Consider the following 17,658-nt stretch of genomic DNA (forward strand, 5'->3'; position numbering starts at 1 on the left):
TGACGTAGTACACAACCATGTGCAAAACCCCGCAAACTTAAAATGGCTGACCACATGGATGTAAGTGATGTGCGACTTTGTGCACAGATTACTAATGTTTCTGCTCTTATCCTTGAGTTAGTTCAGACAATTTACGCGAGCAGATATGTTTAGATTTTAAAATCAACCATCAAGTTTTATCAGTGACCGTTGTGAATACTGTTGGGTTCATTTGATGAAATGTGTTTTAGAGATTTCGTTGTGTTGTTGTTGTAATGAAAATGTGATACAAAGAAGAAAAAATCTTTCTTGAAATTAATCATTGCCCATGTCGAGTTTGTCAGTTTGAGCTACGTCACGAAATTGTTGGGAAATGATTTATGTCTTTCTTTATATGTTGTGTATCATTTTGATTATCTTGAAATCTAAGAATGTTGTGATTCTTTGTCTTGAGTAGCCTCAAATGGTTACTTCACCTCCCGTCTGTATATTTGGCTGGCGGTGTATCTTGCTAGAGAAGCAGTCATTTTGCCTTCGCCACAGTTGCAGGTCTGGAAATAGTTAAATGGCCGTAATAGGTAAACTTAGGCATGAGTTAGTCCAACATCACATCACCCTCGTCCCATTATTTCATAATAACTTATGCAGAGGTTGTTGTGGTTGCGATAAATCAATGGACGAAAAGATAAACTTGTGGCATCTGCATTAAGCTTTTAAATCAAGTGCGCTGTAATTGGGTCAACCATAGCCAGATAAAATTGTTAGCTAAACTGACTTCAGAGCTTTTTTTATCATTTGTTCCCATCTAATATTTTGTTGACTGATCAGTGTGTTTTCTTAGAGATGCTCAAAATGGTCAAAATGGATGTCACAATTTTAAGAGATTTGGAATTTTTATCTAGATGTACAGCCCATATGGCTCCAAATAACTTGAATTACACTGTGGCTTAATAGCTTAGAGTGATCTTGGTATAGCATTTTCTGATGACTTATCGTTTTCAAGTAGCTAAGTACTACCAACCTTGTTGTTCACTTCAAAATCAAGGTACCTTCCCCTCATCGCTTTTATTTTGCCAATGGTGAAACATACAAGCAAGTGAACACTTAAAGTGAGGATTTTACAAATTTAATTCTGTACTGGAATTCGATGTAAATGTATTAAGCAATAATGTTTACCTAATAATTGTAAGCTTCCTCTCCAATCCTATCTGGAGAGGTCTGCTAGCAACCTGCGAATGGAAATTGTTTTTGGTTTTCTCCCACCATAACCATAAATGCTGTTTGCCCTTGAAATCTCCAATGAAATAAATAAATATGATGAAGATGTACAAGGCAACTGTAAAAGATGAAGAAGTTTCAGGGGATATGTTTCAACTTTAGAAAAAGTTTGTAAAGTGTCTTTCGTGACATTTTCAGACAAAGTCCTCTGTTGAGGAGAACGCAAATAACTGTGCAAATGGTCCAGACCCTGATGTGCCCGTGGAAGAGATGACCTCTAAAGACTATTACTTTGACTCCTATGCTCATTTCGGCATACACGAGGTAAGGTGATGAACATAGCAAATTAATAGTTAGTGGAGGTGGATAGCTTGTACTAGGAAGGTTGTGAGGGGAAAGGTAGAATACAGACTAATTTGGAAAGCATGCTTCGTAAGTCTCGGAACAGGCCACAGCAGAGTGGTTAGAGTGTTACCCATTTGGTCGTCAGGAAACACAAGTTACGGGTTCAAAATCGGCTATGGACAGGGTAATTGTGAATTTCAGCTGTCAGCTTTTGTGGCTCAACAAGCAGTCAAGGTCTCTTGCGTGGCCGTTTACGCAGTCTACTTATGCAGGGTGCGCACAGTCCTTGAAACTCCTTGAAAGTGCTTGAAAAATATAATTTCATTTTCAAGTACTTGAAAGTCCTTAAAACGACAAATATTCATGGAAACTCCTTGAAAATCTTAGTTTGTCCTGAACTTAAATATTGTCTGCTGACTGCCGAGTCTGTATATCGAGAGCTCGCTGATAATTCTCCTCCCATAATCAGGGCTTTCATTTTACTAGGATCCTACAGGTAGGCTGCAGAAAGAATTGATTTTTTTTCTCTAAAAACAAAAACAATACTCTCCAGTTATTTTGAGGGCAATTGTTCTAAATGTAAAGTTTGAAAAACTCCAGATATAGCTGGAAGAGGCCAAACTGATTCTAGCAGCTACACCAAGGTAGATAAAAATAGTCCTGGCTGCTAAGGAAGTATGGCTATAGAAAAATAGCAATTACTACAAAATCTGGTGTGTGGCTAAGGTGACTAAATATGTGGCTAAATACTGACCCAGAGGAAGCCCTGCATAATGATATATAGCGTTCATTTTTTTTTTTACTAAACCAAGGCTGGGTCAAAGAATGTGCCGCATTTCTTGCAAAAGCAAGCATACTATTCAGTATACATGCATGCAAATTAAAGCATCTATAAAATATAGTCTATAATTTGCACCATGGTATGTTTAAACTAGCCTTGAAAATGACAAAAAACTCTTGGAAAACTCCTTGAATTTCATTTTCATATACCTGTACTAACCCTGTGATGCTTCCTGAAGACAAATTGCGTTCCACCAGTGTGGTATGCAGCGTTTGTACGTTCACAAATGAGAAAGGTTGTCAGAGACTTGCCAAAAATCATCAGTTTACCTTGGGCACTCCTGTTTCCTCCACCCTTAAATCTGATCGCCATGGTACAACTGAAAAAAATATTCTTGTATGTGGCTTTAAACAAGACTCGAATACATACAAGAAAATGAAAACCAAAAAATTTTGCACAGAAGTGGAACACCGGCGGCTCGTTCATACCTTGTCTGACCCCGGGATAATGAAGCCATCTTAGACTTTAAGTCAAAATTTCTAATCACTTTAAAATTATTTCTTATCTAATAAGGTTATAATATTGCTTGACAGCTTAAATTCTGGATAAATATTGTTGAACAATTTCAGCTAAAACAGCAGAAATGAACATATGAAATTCAGTGATTGAAATTTTTACTTAAGTTGAAGACCATTTTGTGATCCTGCTGCCTGTATATCTATGGCAGGGTAGGTCTTTAGAACAGTGGCCTTTGAATGCTGCCAACTACGTGAAGCTGATATGCCTTTCACTTTGACTTTGTTATTCACTTTGATGAGGCACAAAAGGCTTGGTGTAAAAGGTGACTAACCTGCCAATCGTGTAGGTTCTGTGAACAGAAGAAGTCCACATTGCCTAAAATATAAATTTGGGCTCGAAATGATTTCTGTTTGACAGTTGATTCTATATTCAGTTGTTTCCCATCACGGTGCTGCTGGCAATGTTGCGGTATTTTAAGATTATTTATGAGTCTACACCAGTTGAACTTTGAGTGTGGCTTTCCAGATCAGTCATTTTCTGATACCAAAACTATATTTAATGATATTTATAAGTTTATTAAATAAAATCTGCATTTAGTATGATTTTCAGATTTTACTATTCTGATTTTAGATGCTATTATGCTCATGTTGAAAGACAACTGTTTGTAACATGTTCTCATCACAGCGTGGCTGTAATACTGCTAATGTGGTGTAAAATGCTCATCATTCATTCACTTATTCTTCCATGCCTTTTTAACTGACAGGAAATGTTGAAAGATGAAGTGAGAACGTTGACGTACAGGAATTCCATGTTTCACAACAAACACTTGTTTCGTGGGAAAGTTGTCCTGGATGTTGGCTGTGGTACTGGTATTCTCTCTATGTTTGCTGCAAAAGCTGGGGCTTCTAAAGTCATTGGGGTAAGTGATCTCCTTAGGAAAAGGGTGTTCACTTCAGTCTTGTGTTATTATGAACCCTCTGGCCCCATGCCCCCTAAGTTGATGGGGATCTTGCTCACCGAGTCGTTGATGAAAAAGTCAGCTATGGTTTTTCAGTCCTTCAAATTTGAGGTGTTCTATCACACTGTCGTATGTTGGCATTCCAAAAGCAAAACACTCACAGGGCATAGTCTGGAAAACATGGATTCAGGTGTGCTAATAACACACACAGGACATAATCTGGGGAACATGGATTCAGGTGTGCTAATAACACACGCAGGACATAATCTGGGGAACATGGATTCAGGTGTGCTAATAACACACACAGGACATAATCTGGGGACATTGATTCAGGTGTGCTAATAACACACACTACATAATCAGGGGAACATGGATTCAGGTGTGCTAATAACACACACAGGGCATAATCTGGGGACATTGATTCAGGTGTGCTAATAACACACACTACATAATCAGGGAACATGGATTCAGGTGTGCTAATAACACACACAGGACATAATCTGGGGACATTGATTCAGGTGTGCTAATAACACACTACATAATCAGGGAACATGGATTCAGGTGTGCTAATAACACACACAGGGCATAATCTGGGGACATTGATTCAGGTGTGCTAGTAACACACACTACATAATCAGGGGAACATGGATTCACTTGTGCTAATAACACACACAGGACATAATCTGGGACATTGATTCAGGTGTGCTAATAACACACACGGGACATAGTCTGGGGGAAATGGATTCAGGTGAGCAAGTTACACCCTTAGTCTTTTGCAAGGTGTGCGATAATCACACAACTCAAAAAATTAAACTGGCGTAAATAGAAATAAAATTAAGATTTACGTTTGAAGGGAGGGTAGTTTACTATAGACTTCACAAAGTTCTACCCATAAATTTGACTGCTGTCTTGAAAGTTAGTGAAAACACCAACCCTATGAAAAAAAAATTGTCGTTCGTTTTTCTTGATGTGTTTGTTCTCTAACTTCTCTGCGATGGCTAACAATCATGTTGTAGTAAAAATGTATTTAATATAAAAAATAATAAATCATATGTCACCATATTATAAATGTTATTTTAATTCTTTTATAGATTGAATGTTCCAGTATCATTGATTATGCAGAGAAAATAGTGCAGGCAAATCATTTGGACCATGGTAAGTTATAAATAAATGGAACAAAAATATGATGGTTAACCAGTGAAAAGTTTGTTTTTTTTTTGTTTCACTTTGTTTCTTTTATTCACAGATTTAAAAGCTCTCAGAAAACATCATTTGAGTTTTATAACATTTGTTTAGGCATGGACACAATGTATAAAGTTTTGGGTCAGAACCATAGAAAGACAACTTCTGTGGATTAATGCGGAATGGGGTGGCTGTGATTTTTGTGGAGAAGATTTGCAATCTAGTTTCAAGGGTTGTTATACGGTTTTGTGTGATGTAAGCTGAGTGCTATCCAGGCATTACATACATGACCACCACATGAATGAAGATGTTGATTTCACCACTAAATTTAAAAACTACCATATTGGAAAGGAAATATCGAGGAAGAGTATTACACTGAAAGTATTAGCTCATCAGAACCCACTATATGTACATGCTACGTTTTTTTTTTTTACTCTCCAGTTGTGTCATTAGTCAAAGGTAAAGTGGAAGAAGTGCAGCTTCCAGAAGGCATAGAAAAGGTTGACATCATCATCAGTGAATGGATGGGCTATTGTCTGTTCTATGAATCCATGCTCAAGACAGTGCTATATGCCAGAGACAAGTGGCTGGTAAGTACACGTAGTTACCCCGTAGTTACCCCATAGACACTAGTTCGACTAGGAAATTCTAGATGACCAATAGGGGCCTCCGTGGCTCTGTTGGTTAGTGCAGCGATCAAAACACCAATCAAATAAATAAATAAATACACGACCAATAAGAAGGGTTGTAACTGGTACAATGTCGGTAAACCAAGTATTCGTTATACACCATTCTACTTGGTCCAAACACTTATCTGAAGAAAATTCTGTTCCCTGCCTTTGATTTCTGGGTAGTGAATTTTTTTAAATTACTGCTGTCAAAAAGATAATGAACGGAATATCATTCTTTTAGCAGAGCAGTTCGTTACGTTACTGGAAGTACGAGTTGGGCTGTATCTAACTGGTGTCTTTTTTTCTTGTTTTTTTCCTACCTTATTAATTATTCAGTTGTTTTAGACCATTGCTTGTTTTCATTGGTAGAAACCTGGTGGATTGATTTTCCCAGACAGAGCCACGCTGTATATATGTGCCATAGAAGACAGACAGTACAAAGATGACAAAATCAACTGTAAGTTGACTAAACTGTTAACAGTGCTGTCGTTGTTTCAATACTGTGATGCCATCTCGTACTGAGGTCTGATAGGTTTTGAGCTATACACTTACCAGTAAATATCAGATATGGTGACCTCACATTCTGGGAAGTTCACTGGTTAATGTTAAATGTAGCTGACAAATCACAAGGATGAAAAATAGTTCATTTTAAAAGGGTGGGGGGGAGACATGTTGAATTGCGTGCCCTCTTGTTTACAGGTGTTTTGGTGAAAGCAAAATGCCTTGTCACTGCTAAAATGGCGTAGACCATGTTTTCTCCGCACATTGTAATCTTTAAGAATAATCCTCTGTTATTCTCCTGCAGGGTGGGATAATGTTTACGGGTTTGATATGAGTGCTGTAAGAAAAATAGCCATCACAGAACCCCTGGTGGATGTCGTTGATCCCAAACAAGTCATCACAAATTCTTGCCTCGTCAAGGTATGTAAACAGTTAGTGACAATTCTTGAATTGGGGCTTGTTATTAGCTGTGAACGATCATTCAGGTTACGTTGAATAGGTAGGCTACCTATTCAACGTATTTAGTCATTAAGGGTATTTAGTATTTCATTTTTCTCCAGTTTCGGGCTTCCTCTCCGGCCGTAAGTGGGAAGGTCTTCCAGCAACCTGCGGATGGTCGTGGGTTTCCCCCGGGCTGTGCCCGGTTTCCACCCACCATAATGCTGGCCGCCGTCGTACAAGTGAAATATTCTTGAGTACGGCGTAAAACACCAATCAAAAAAAAAAAAAAAATCCAGTTTCGGCAGTTTGTCACTCTCAGAAAATTGTCATCGTGTAATCTTTCGGTAACCTGAATGATGACTTAATTTCGACAATTGATTTCCTGTTAAGTTGCAAATCTCTTACAAAATCCAAAATCGCATTGTTTTGAAAGCTGGAATGTTGTATATGACGTTTCTTTCCACCATAATGCTTGCCTGTGTTGGATAAGAGAAATATTCTTGTGTATGGTGTTAAGTTCCAGTAATATAAGTAAGTAAATATACCTCTTTGAGAGTCTTTGAGGCAAGGACGGGGAGGATAGGAGCTATGTGTTTTGTAAATGCCTGGCGAAGCATCCACCTTCTCATTAATCAGTTTTTTTGGAGTGCTTTAGAAGTTGTTTGCTGGCATTTCGCGGAGAATGGGGCAGAAATGTTCATCAATATTATTGACTGGCCTGCTTTTGTATTTCTCAGGAAGTAGATATTTACACAGTGAAGGAGGAAGATGTCAGTTTTACGGCGCCCTTCCATTTGCAATGCAGACGCAATGACTATATCCACGCTTTAGTGTGTTTCTTCAATATAGAGTTCACAAAATGTCACAAGCGCACTGGATTCTCTACAGGTATGATTGCCCTCGTAAAAAAATTCTTTGAAAGATTAATATATTCTAGTTACTAGAATCCCTCTTTAGCAAATTCCACATTTTTTCTTATGAAACCCAAAGTAGAAAGAGAAAATTTTTTTATTATTCATTCGGGTTTTCTTCCACCATTATGCTGACCACTGTCATATAAGTGAAATATTCTGTAGCACTGCGTAAAACACCAATCATGTAAATAAATAAATGCATTATTCTTTCTGGATTTGTCCCAGTGATAATTCAGAGTTGAAACTTTCCAGTTTCAAAATTTTTGGAAGTTCTGATATTCTTCTACTAACATCTTTGAAACTAGAAAAGATATCAGAAATATGTGATTTTTAGACTCAGCATTCAGGTACGCGTGTGCAAAGTGTCAAAGCATTATAATGAAAAATATACAAGAACGAAAATGGAGAATCCAAAAGTGAAGTGAAATAAAAATGACAAATTTTACCCATGTGTGGTGCTAGCATCCAGTAATGTGCATATACATCAAGATAATGCTGAGCTGTGTTCAAAATTTGAACACTGTTACTTTGTATTTTTGTAATGCATTTGCTACTAAGTCATTACAAGGCCTGTTGGTGCTTAATTTGTGCCATTACTTGAGAACTTTTTAAAGTGATAGTAGATGGGATTTATGTGCACATGTGGAAGCACAGACTTTCTCTGCCCTCCACTGTTCAGCTTGTAATAGTTATCTTCACAACTCTCATGCTGAGAACTGATGAAGCCTTATCTTAAAAGCCAATTTTAAAAACGACCTGAGCTACATTCAATGGCAAACAAAACTCAGCTAGGGCTGATGAGAAAGAAAAGCACAGCGCCATGCGAATGTTTTCTAAGGGAAGATAATGCAGTGATGTATTCCATTGAATAATGAACATTTGAGTTATCGCCCCTTAGACAATATGGTTGTCGAGCTATGCCCATATTGTTCATGGGTCATAATAATGTGTTGTTTCCCATGAACCTGATCGTTGATTTCAACATTTTGTGCCATGGCTTTCGTCAGGTCTGAAGGATGTTAACTCTGATGTATGAATTAATGCCCATTCATAACATTTGTTTCAGCCCCAGAGGCACCTTACACTCACTGGAAGCAAACAGTATTCTATGTTGACGATGACTCGCTGACTGTCAAGAAGGGAGAAGAAATATATGGTACTTTTGGCATGACCCCTAACAAGAAAAATGACGTAAGTAAAAGTTCAGGGGGACCACTTTCATAAAAGTTTGAAAATCAAATTATTTATGATTGTTTCTGTTGAAGAGGCACAAGGTGATTTTTGTCTATATATAACCACATATAAAAGATATGAAACATTGATTTACGAAGTTTTGTGAAAGTGGGTCATGTCCCTTAGTCACAAGGCAGATCGTCTGATTTAGGGATTTAGGCCGGATCACCAACTGAGATGTAAAATATACTGAAGCAGACAACAGTTTGAAATATGAATATTTCCCAAGATCTAAAAGACCCTAAAAAAAATTTAAATTGCTAAGACACAACAATTCAGATTATTTTTGTGAGTGGATTAAATTGTTTTTCATTGTCTTTGGAGGGTATAAATTTAAGCCTTGAAAACCATAAAAATAGTGGAAAATTTGGAGTAACCCAGCTGTTTTCGTGTTGAAAATGTATTTACTTGATTAGGATGCATTGATAAACAGGAATATCATAAGGTACTCATCATTGAACAAAATACAAATATGGACACAGATGTGTCTGTAAGACACAGAATAAAATTTGTGTGGCTTTACAAACAATCTGCAATGAAATGACCAGGCGATTTTGCTATGAATTTATTGTTGTCACTTGCCTTCCAGCAGTGTGCGATACAGTTTGATTTCACTTTGAAAGAGAACATATTTGTTGCTATTTAGACAAATGCAGGGAGTATGAAACCATTATGATATGACACTTTATCTAGTTTACCTAGCTTGGAATTTCTGAAAGTATATAAAAAAAAAATGGACTAATCTTGTTTTTTTTGTTGTTGTTGTTTCAGAGGGACTTGGATTTCACCCTGGACTTGGACTTCAAGGGAGAGCTGTCTGAGTTAACCGGCACATATCATTACAAGATGCGCTAAAGAAGATAGCCGCGAGACCAGAATGGACAGAGTGACTGTCAGCTAGTGACAGGACAACAGACTGTGATGTGGCATCAGTTATTGACTTGGAGCGGGGGTGTAGGCAGACACTGGGGGTGGGGATTCCACATGCTGTATGGTGCTGTTCTGTACAGCTGGTGTGAACTGCGTCTCTGCGACTTGGTTGTCTGTGCAGGCGGTCCTAATTGCTGGAGGGGCTCGCCAGTCGGTCAACACAGTTACAAGTCATGCTGCCTATTTTAGCCCAAACGAAATATAAACACACTTACATTTATTGCATTTACAGCCTGAGAAACATGAACATTTGTCTCTTCCTCCCCTCCTCCCCTCCTCCCCTCCTCCCCTCATTTTGAAGCATAGCAACATTGTTTCCTTGTACTTTGATGTGGCCTATGAACTATTTCTGGATTGCAATTATTTTGTATCAACTTTTATTGTTCACATTCAAAGTAAGTTGCCAGGCTAAAGTCTGTTGCTGTTTCCTGGTTATAGCCTTTCTACATTTGATATATGTTTAATAAGGTGTTGAGCTTGCAGTAGAAGTGAGCTGTTTCAAATTTTTAATTGTAATGGGGGAAAAATGTTTTAAACAACAAAAGTACAAAAATTGAGTTGGTGTCACGTGAAGATGTGTATTGTTGATAACATGAACAAATGTCAAATAATGATCTTATCGGCGGCTTAGTGACTGAGAAATGGTGTTCACCATAATTTAAACTGATCCTGACTTTCTGTAGAAGTGTAGGAAGACTGCATGCTATGACAATAACAGAACAGTCGACGGTGCACTATAGCTGCACTGTTTTCGGGGAAAGTCATTTTAATATCGCTCAAGATCAGGTACTGTACCATGAAAATTGTCAGGAGTAAGATTTGTTCTGCTTTTTTTTTTGTATGGACTCGAAATCTGCCCTTACTTTTGCCAAAATTAAAATAAAAGGTACAGTTCTGGTAATTTCATATTTGATGATTTTGTGAAGTTTCATGGTCATGTTCTGGAAAATTCCTTTCAGCAAATCAAGTGAGTTTCGTGGTCACATGTTACAAATGGTAATCGCTTGGACGGGACGGGGACCTGACTGGCTTGAACGGTTGAACAGTCATCTGGCGAAGATACTTAAGAGTGGTATAGCATTTTTTCGATGCAGAACTCTTTGCTTTGACTACGTCGGACCTTGTCAGAAGCTTGTCATTTAGCGGGGAAAGCGTGATGGTCTACTTCACTTTTAAATCTGATCGTAGTCATATTAATGAATAATACTTTTGTACGACGTTTATCACCAAGAAATAAAATAAATAAATTTAATCTCGAACAGACAAGGTGTTGGTTCAGTCCCAGCCGGTTACCGGTAATTCTCTCGATCCGGTACTAGGCATTACAGGCTGTTCATGGTGCCTTTCTTGGCGAAAACTGGTTTGATAGTACGGCCGTCTACTCTAGGTGGGCGTACATGAACTTCATTTAGAGTTCGAATGTACTCTGCTTCATAATTGTATCTAGGTCCGCTTAACCCGGGGCCAGGGGCGGTATATTCATGGGGTTGAATTAGATCGCCGCGTTAGATATATGAACAATTGCAACTCAGATACATATTTTATTATCGTCGTCATATGACTGAAAAATTGTTGAGTACGACGTTAAACCCCAAGCACTCACTCATATTTTATTACGGATAACTTATGATCTAGCATGGTACACGATTTGAATAGTGATTTTACTCATTCGGCTTGAACCTACCTTGTGCCTTCCCCTCATCACTGAAAAGTGTTGTCTGCCTCTGTTTGCACAATTTCATCATAATTTTTGTGCTTTATATACTTTCATTGTTCTTTGTTGGTTTGTGTTCAACGTCTTTTGGGGGAATTGACCTTGCGGTTATTGCCCTGAATCGTCCATATTGGTTGACGGCTGGATACGAATGTCTGTTCCGATGCATAGCTTCAATCCAAGTGGCATTCGCATATGAAGCAAACATCTGCACATCGTGTGTATGAAAGTTCGCCAAATGGGAGTTGTTTACTGTATAGACATTACGGTTTCCAACACCCATGAAACCTGCGTTGGTGTATGAGTGCAATATTCTTGTATTTAAATCAACAATCAGTCTGAAAGAAAATGTGACACGAAACATATTAAATGATCAAACTGGAGAGATTCAAGGTCATACTGGCATTCTGTTACAAATGTTCAAATCATGTGACAAATACATATCTGTAACCTAGGGTGATAATTCTTTCAAATTGTGAAAAGGTGGAGCTTAAGTAAAAAATACTAAAAAGAAAAAAACATACGCCTTTATAACTGATTACTCGTAACAATTCAAAGGAATGTCCTCGTATATACTCCACATATTAGTTATAATGCCAAATAAAAAATCCAACGTAATAGCGTTAAGAACAAAATCTGACATTCTGAAAACACGAATAACAGTGTTGTGAATCCTGACAATTTGCTCTAAGATACCGGCAGCTTTGCTTCGACACTTCTGAAAGCTATAAGCTGGGAAAAATTAAACATTTCAAATCTATGCCTGAGCGTAGATCTACAAGTGTCTTGTTTCTAATCTGTTTCCACTCGCATTTTTCGTGGGGTATTTCTGTCAACCCCGGATGGTGGATGTATGACGTGTCATTGTATACCTAGTTGGAAGGTAAAGCTGACATCGACGCATATACCGAAACGGGGAACTGTTACTCAACACGTGAGTATATAATATAAATGACTGATGGCCCATGCAGTTTCACGTGGACTTGGTTCATGCCGGAACGGTGTGCCTTCTTTCGCCAACCTGTGCTGGATTTCATGTGGTTCGAGGAATCTACGTTGTTGAAACATGCATGGTGCTAGAAGTCTATGCCATCGCCACGATATGGCTGAAATATTGCCGATGTGGCGTTAAACCATAATCATTCAATCATCCCCGGGATTGGCTGCAGTCTTCCTGCATGCCCGATCTTAAAATGCATGTAGGTAAGAAGTATTGGCGAAAATAAACTATATAGGCCCCTATACGTAATTTTTTCACAACTTGATAACGCGAGAATCATTTCAGGGAATTGATAGATCAAAGTATTGAAGGTTCGATGCTCCTCTTCAGTTCGCCTTTGAAAGGTTCAATAACTTCATGTGCAGTCTGTTTCACATTGCTTTCTTGGCGGAACAGTATAAGCAACCAAAGCTTACAGTGAGTTGAATCCTAAAGTGCTCATCATAACCAGTTTTTGAATAGCTTTCTGGACCACACAGTGTAGACAAGCAGATCTTACAGTGAGTTGAATCCTAAAGTGCTCATCATAACCAGTTTTTGAATAGCTTTCTGTGCCACACAGTGTAAACAAGCAGATCTTACAGTGAGTTGAATCCTAAAGTGCTCGTCATAACCAGTTTTGGAATACCTTTCTGGGCGACACAGTATAAGCAACTAAAGCTTACAGTGAGTTGAATCCTAAAGTGCTCATCATAACCAGTTTTTGAATAGCTTTCTGGGCCACACAGTGTAGACAAGCAGATCTTACAGTGAGTTGAATCGCAAAGTGCTCGTCATAACCAGTTTTGGAATACCTTTCTGGGCCACACAGTGTAAACAAGCAGATCTTACAGTGAGTTGAATCGCAAAGTGCTCGTCATAACCAGTTTTTGAATAGCTTTCTGGGCCACACAGTGTAAACAAGCAGATCTTACAGTGAGTTGAATCGCAAAGTGCTCGTCATAACCAGTTTTTGAATAGCTTTCTGGGCCACACAGTGTAAACAAGCAGATCTTACAGTGAGTTGAATCGCAAAGTGGTCGTCATAACCAGTTTTTGAATAGCTTTCTGGGCCACACAGTGTAAACAAGCAGATCTTACAGTGAGTTGAATCGCAAAGTGCTCGTCATAACCAGTTTTGGAATAGCTTTCTGGGCCACACAGTGTAAACAAGCAGATCTTACAGTGAGTTGAATCGCAAAGTGGTCGTCATAACCAGTTTTTGAATAGCTTTCTGGGCCACACAGTGTAAACAAGCAGATCTTACAGTGAGTTGAATCCTAAAGTGCTCATCATAACCAGTTTTGGAATAGCTTTCTGGGCGACACAGTATAAGCAACTAAAGCTTACAGTGAGTTGAATCCCAAAGTACTCGTGGAAGTCCCTGTCACTTTATGCGGCTTTGGATAGTAGCTGCTTGGGCCACGCAATATATACATATAAACCAAGCTTATACTTTTGTATCTATGTACATATATACTGGTGTAGATTTTGAATAGCCATGGAATAAGTAGGCCTAAGTGTATACAATCAAAGCTGCTATAGCAATTTGGATCTAACCTTACCAAGTTCAATGGTAAGTCCTGACACAAGCCGCTGTTGTTGGTTGATTTCGAAAAGCAATCGTGCGATTTGAATTCCAAAGTGGGTTTCTTGCACGCCAAAAACACGACCATGATTCTTCAAAATGAAATTGCACACATTTATGTCATTCCGCACGCTTTACAACACGGACGACAGCAGAACTTCAAACACTGACACAACACACAGTCCACATTTCCAGCATGCCTCCTTCGGTGTTCGACCGAATCAAAGGAATCCACGCTTGTGTTGGAGTCACTGCTACCCTGCCTTGATCGGGACGGCTGTTTGACGACAGGTGACTGTGGCATTTTGCTGGACACACGTGCAGCAGAGGGTTAGACTAGTATATGTACAGTTATCACCCACAAAATATGTGGACTAAATAGCCTTTAAATACTTTCGATTATAGGCCTATATACTCACGGGGTTCTTGAAGAACTTGCGTATATATATAGTACTGTTTTATGCCTAACCTGCATGTATAATATACACTCTTCCACTCGTGCACAACTATAATGTTGTATTTCGGAAAAACGGGATCATGTTTATGCGCGTCCTGAAAGCATTGTCAATTTTACAAGTGTATATCTTATGCCATTCATTAGGGTCACTGGAGTGATATACAAATGTGCCGGCTGTGTTTGTTTGGCTGTTGTCAATGGCCCCGGTGCAGCCGGCACGCATGGGACTATATATATATGTTAACTGTCAGTCAAGATTTAACCTTAAAGGAGAAGAAAATTTAAAAAAGTACACTATAGGCTGAAAAGATCACATTTTTTCTAATAATTTTGTCATACACATAAAGCCTGAAAACGGCAAAGCTGGCATAAATCACCGTGTCCATCGCGTCCTCCATCTTTAACACCCTCTAATTTATGCTGGGAGTATGTGTCCTCACAGCCAACGAGAGCCGTTAAAACTGCCGGCTCGATCGTGAAAACTCGGAACCTACGTCCAACATTCCAATTTCCCGATCGTCAAGCGGAAACCACTGAAGCAACGCGAAGTACCGCTGGTTGGTATCTCACGTACATTTTCTATCGTAAATGTATGAACTACATGTCGGCGGTTTCCGACAAAACTTCTCCTCCTAACACAGAAGACTTCGGGACTAGTTCTTGGGCAAAATGGAGACGCCCACAGCGAAGTTTGGCGCTGACTTTATTTATAATTTATCAGCTTGAGGTACATATTTGTATTTTTTTTATGGCATGCACATGCAAGGAAATGCATACTCTTTTCAATGGTATTTGTTTGATATTTAAATGTTCTTCTCCTTTAATACATGCGCAGGGCATAGGCCTACTGGGTTTCCTCTGTGCTCTGACCGGTTTCTTTAATGCTGGAGGCCGTCGAATAAGTGAAATATTCTTGAGTACGGCGTAAACACCAATCAAATCAATAAATGAGTTTAGGCAAACAGTACCGGTATGTTGTTTTGCATCTTTCTTATTATACGAAGAGAATTCGTAGGCTGTTATATATAATAAAATAAATCGGTTTTGAACCTATATACAGGCCTTGATGCATGTTGCATTCGGTTGTTACAGGTTTAGCACCATGGTAAAGCCTTGTTTATTTATTTCCTCAAGATTTAACGTCGCTTTCAACAATAGTTTCGTTATATTACATTCCTCTGTGTGGCAGACCGGTTTTCATGACAGTATAGGGTGCTGCTTCACTAGGACAGCACGATGATGACACCATGCAGACAAGACCTTTATTTATGCAGCCAAATTATTTTCACCTCAACTTTAGAGCAACTATACTCCCCCCCCCCCAGAATATAATATTATAATGGTTATTTTTCATCAAAAATATAATATTGTACTATTACTGTTATAGAAAGTCATTTGAGATAGGGTAAGACGTTAGAAACCCAGTAAACTTACGATAAGACGGTAATTAATTCATTTGTTACAAGATTTATTGCTGAAACACGTCTGGATGGCAGAGAAATTTGTCACGATCGACCGTCATATACCAATACATAGACATGTACACAGTATTTTTATTGCACCTTGTCAATGAGTCGTTGGCTCGATCTATTGTATGGCCATAGAGCAGCGCTCCAAGCAGACTTAATTTTACACAAATCAGAATTAGTCTAAATGATCTTTTCAGGACATATATCCACATTGTTTCGACATTTTTTGTCTTTCCTTTCTTCGTTGTCCGACAGAAATTTTCGGTTACTCTTGAGTACTCCTGATAGTGCCCGTTGTAACGACTGCCAGAGATTGAACCAATGGAATTTTCAGCCACACTTCCATACTCTTTCCAGTGCGATGTTCATACACTCCTCACAGCGGGGGTACACCTCCCCATGCAATTAGTCTTTCCCGCTTTACAAATCACGCCCTTGTATTTTTATATTGTAAGTGGGTACGATAAATTATGTTCTGTCCGGTGACCTACACCAGCGCAGTCCACAGCACAGTCTCACACACCGGCAAAACTGACACTCGAACTGTCGATAGTGTTCATCTGAATTGAAAGAGTTTGTTTCGCCAGAGTTATCAGCCCTTGCCCTGGTATCCACACCGTCTACAACTTCCGAACCCGACACTGGTTGATCCTGGGCATTTTGATCTGGACCCACATTTTGTGACTTCTGTGTAGTAGACATCATTACCATTTGTGCGTACCCACAAACTGCATCTAATCAGTGTTCTGGTGTCCGAAAGTGTTGCTCGCATAGGCTAACACAGCACGTAAAGAGGCACAAGTTTCAGTGGATCTTTGCAGGCCTACTCGGCCCGCTCGGTGATCCCTGGGGAGATAACTCTTGACTTACAAAGTATAACAAATGTTTCAAGTTAAATGTTAAATAGGGTGCAGGATTCGGAATATATGGTCTGTTCACAGTCGTTTTTTTCTTGACAACGTCGGTCCCGCATGGGTCTGACTGACCGAAACATCGAAAACGTCCTGCAAATATTTTTTGGCTGGATGTATTCAGTTTTGAAGTGATGTCATAACTGCCCTGACCCAATCATCAGCACACTCTTTGGTCACGTGATTACAGTGGAGGTGAAAACAAAGCGAATTTAACCAAGGTGAGATAGGCCTTGATTTAGAGTTTAGCTTGGATAATGAAAAAATAGATTTTTTGTTAAGAATTTTCTCATGGAATAGTAATCAGCATGTGTCTATAACCTTCAAATATGATAGTTTCATTGTCCAGTAGTTTTTTTCAACTTTAGAAATCGAAATTTACATTATGGCTGGGACTAATATATGCTATACTGGTCACAGATTATGGCTGTTATGTTTAGGGGTGGATATGGGGAGCCTGCGACATCCACATTTACAGTGCAGGTCATCCTACGCCACACCACCAGCTGGGCCCCACGTAGAAACTTGGAGGACATCGCCTGGCATTGCCTCAAACTGGGCAAGGGTCTAGGTGTTTTTTTTTTTTTTTTGTGGAGCTGTATTGCATTTATGGAGCATTTTCGCATACTATCACAATGCATGGCTAGTCATCAGACGGAAATTCCCAACTTAAGACCGAGAGGGCTTCCTAAACACCTCTATTGTACCAGTATCTGATCTGACCCAATGGCTGAACTAATATATCAACCTTGCACATGCCCAAGCAACTTTCAGTGTGATCTATGCACCTTTTTAATTGGATTTTGGAGACAAAACTGCACTGGTTGGGTTGACAGATTCAGGGTTTTACAAAAAAAAAGTATAATTT

The 17,658-nt window shown here is 39.0% G+C and overlaps 1 protein-coding gene across 1 annotated transcript; it reads left to right on the plus strand.

The window, feature by feature from the left end:
* The first annotated feature begins 30 nt into the window (after positions 1-30).
* On the plus strand, positions 31-9,942 carry LOC135468093 (protein arginine N-methyltransferase 1-like). Its single transcript, XM_064746150.1, has 10 exons — positions 31-60; positions 1,396-1,521; positions 3,606-3,761; positions 4,892-4,955; positions 5,424-5,572; positions 6,023-6,110; positions 6,459-6,574; positions 7,333-7,483; positions 8,576-8,700; positions 9,514-9,942. Exons 1-10 carry the CDS (start codon positions 43-45, stop codon positions 9,595-9,597), a joined length of 1,077 nt encoding a protein of 358 aa, XP_064602220.1. The 5' UTR covers positions 31-42; the 3' UTR covers positions 9,598-9,942.
* Positions 9,943-17,658: the final 7,716 nt, after the last annotated feature.

The sequence above is a fragment of the Liolophura sinensis genome, chromosome 6, assembly GCF_032854445.1.
Source record: "Liolophura sinensis isolate JHLJ2023 chromosome 6, CUHK_Ljap_v2, whole genome shotgun sequence".
NCBI lineage: Eukaryota > Metazoa > Mollusca > Polyplacophora > Chitonida > Chitonidae > Liolophura > Liolophura sinensis.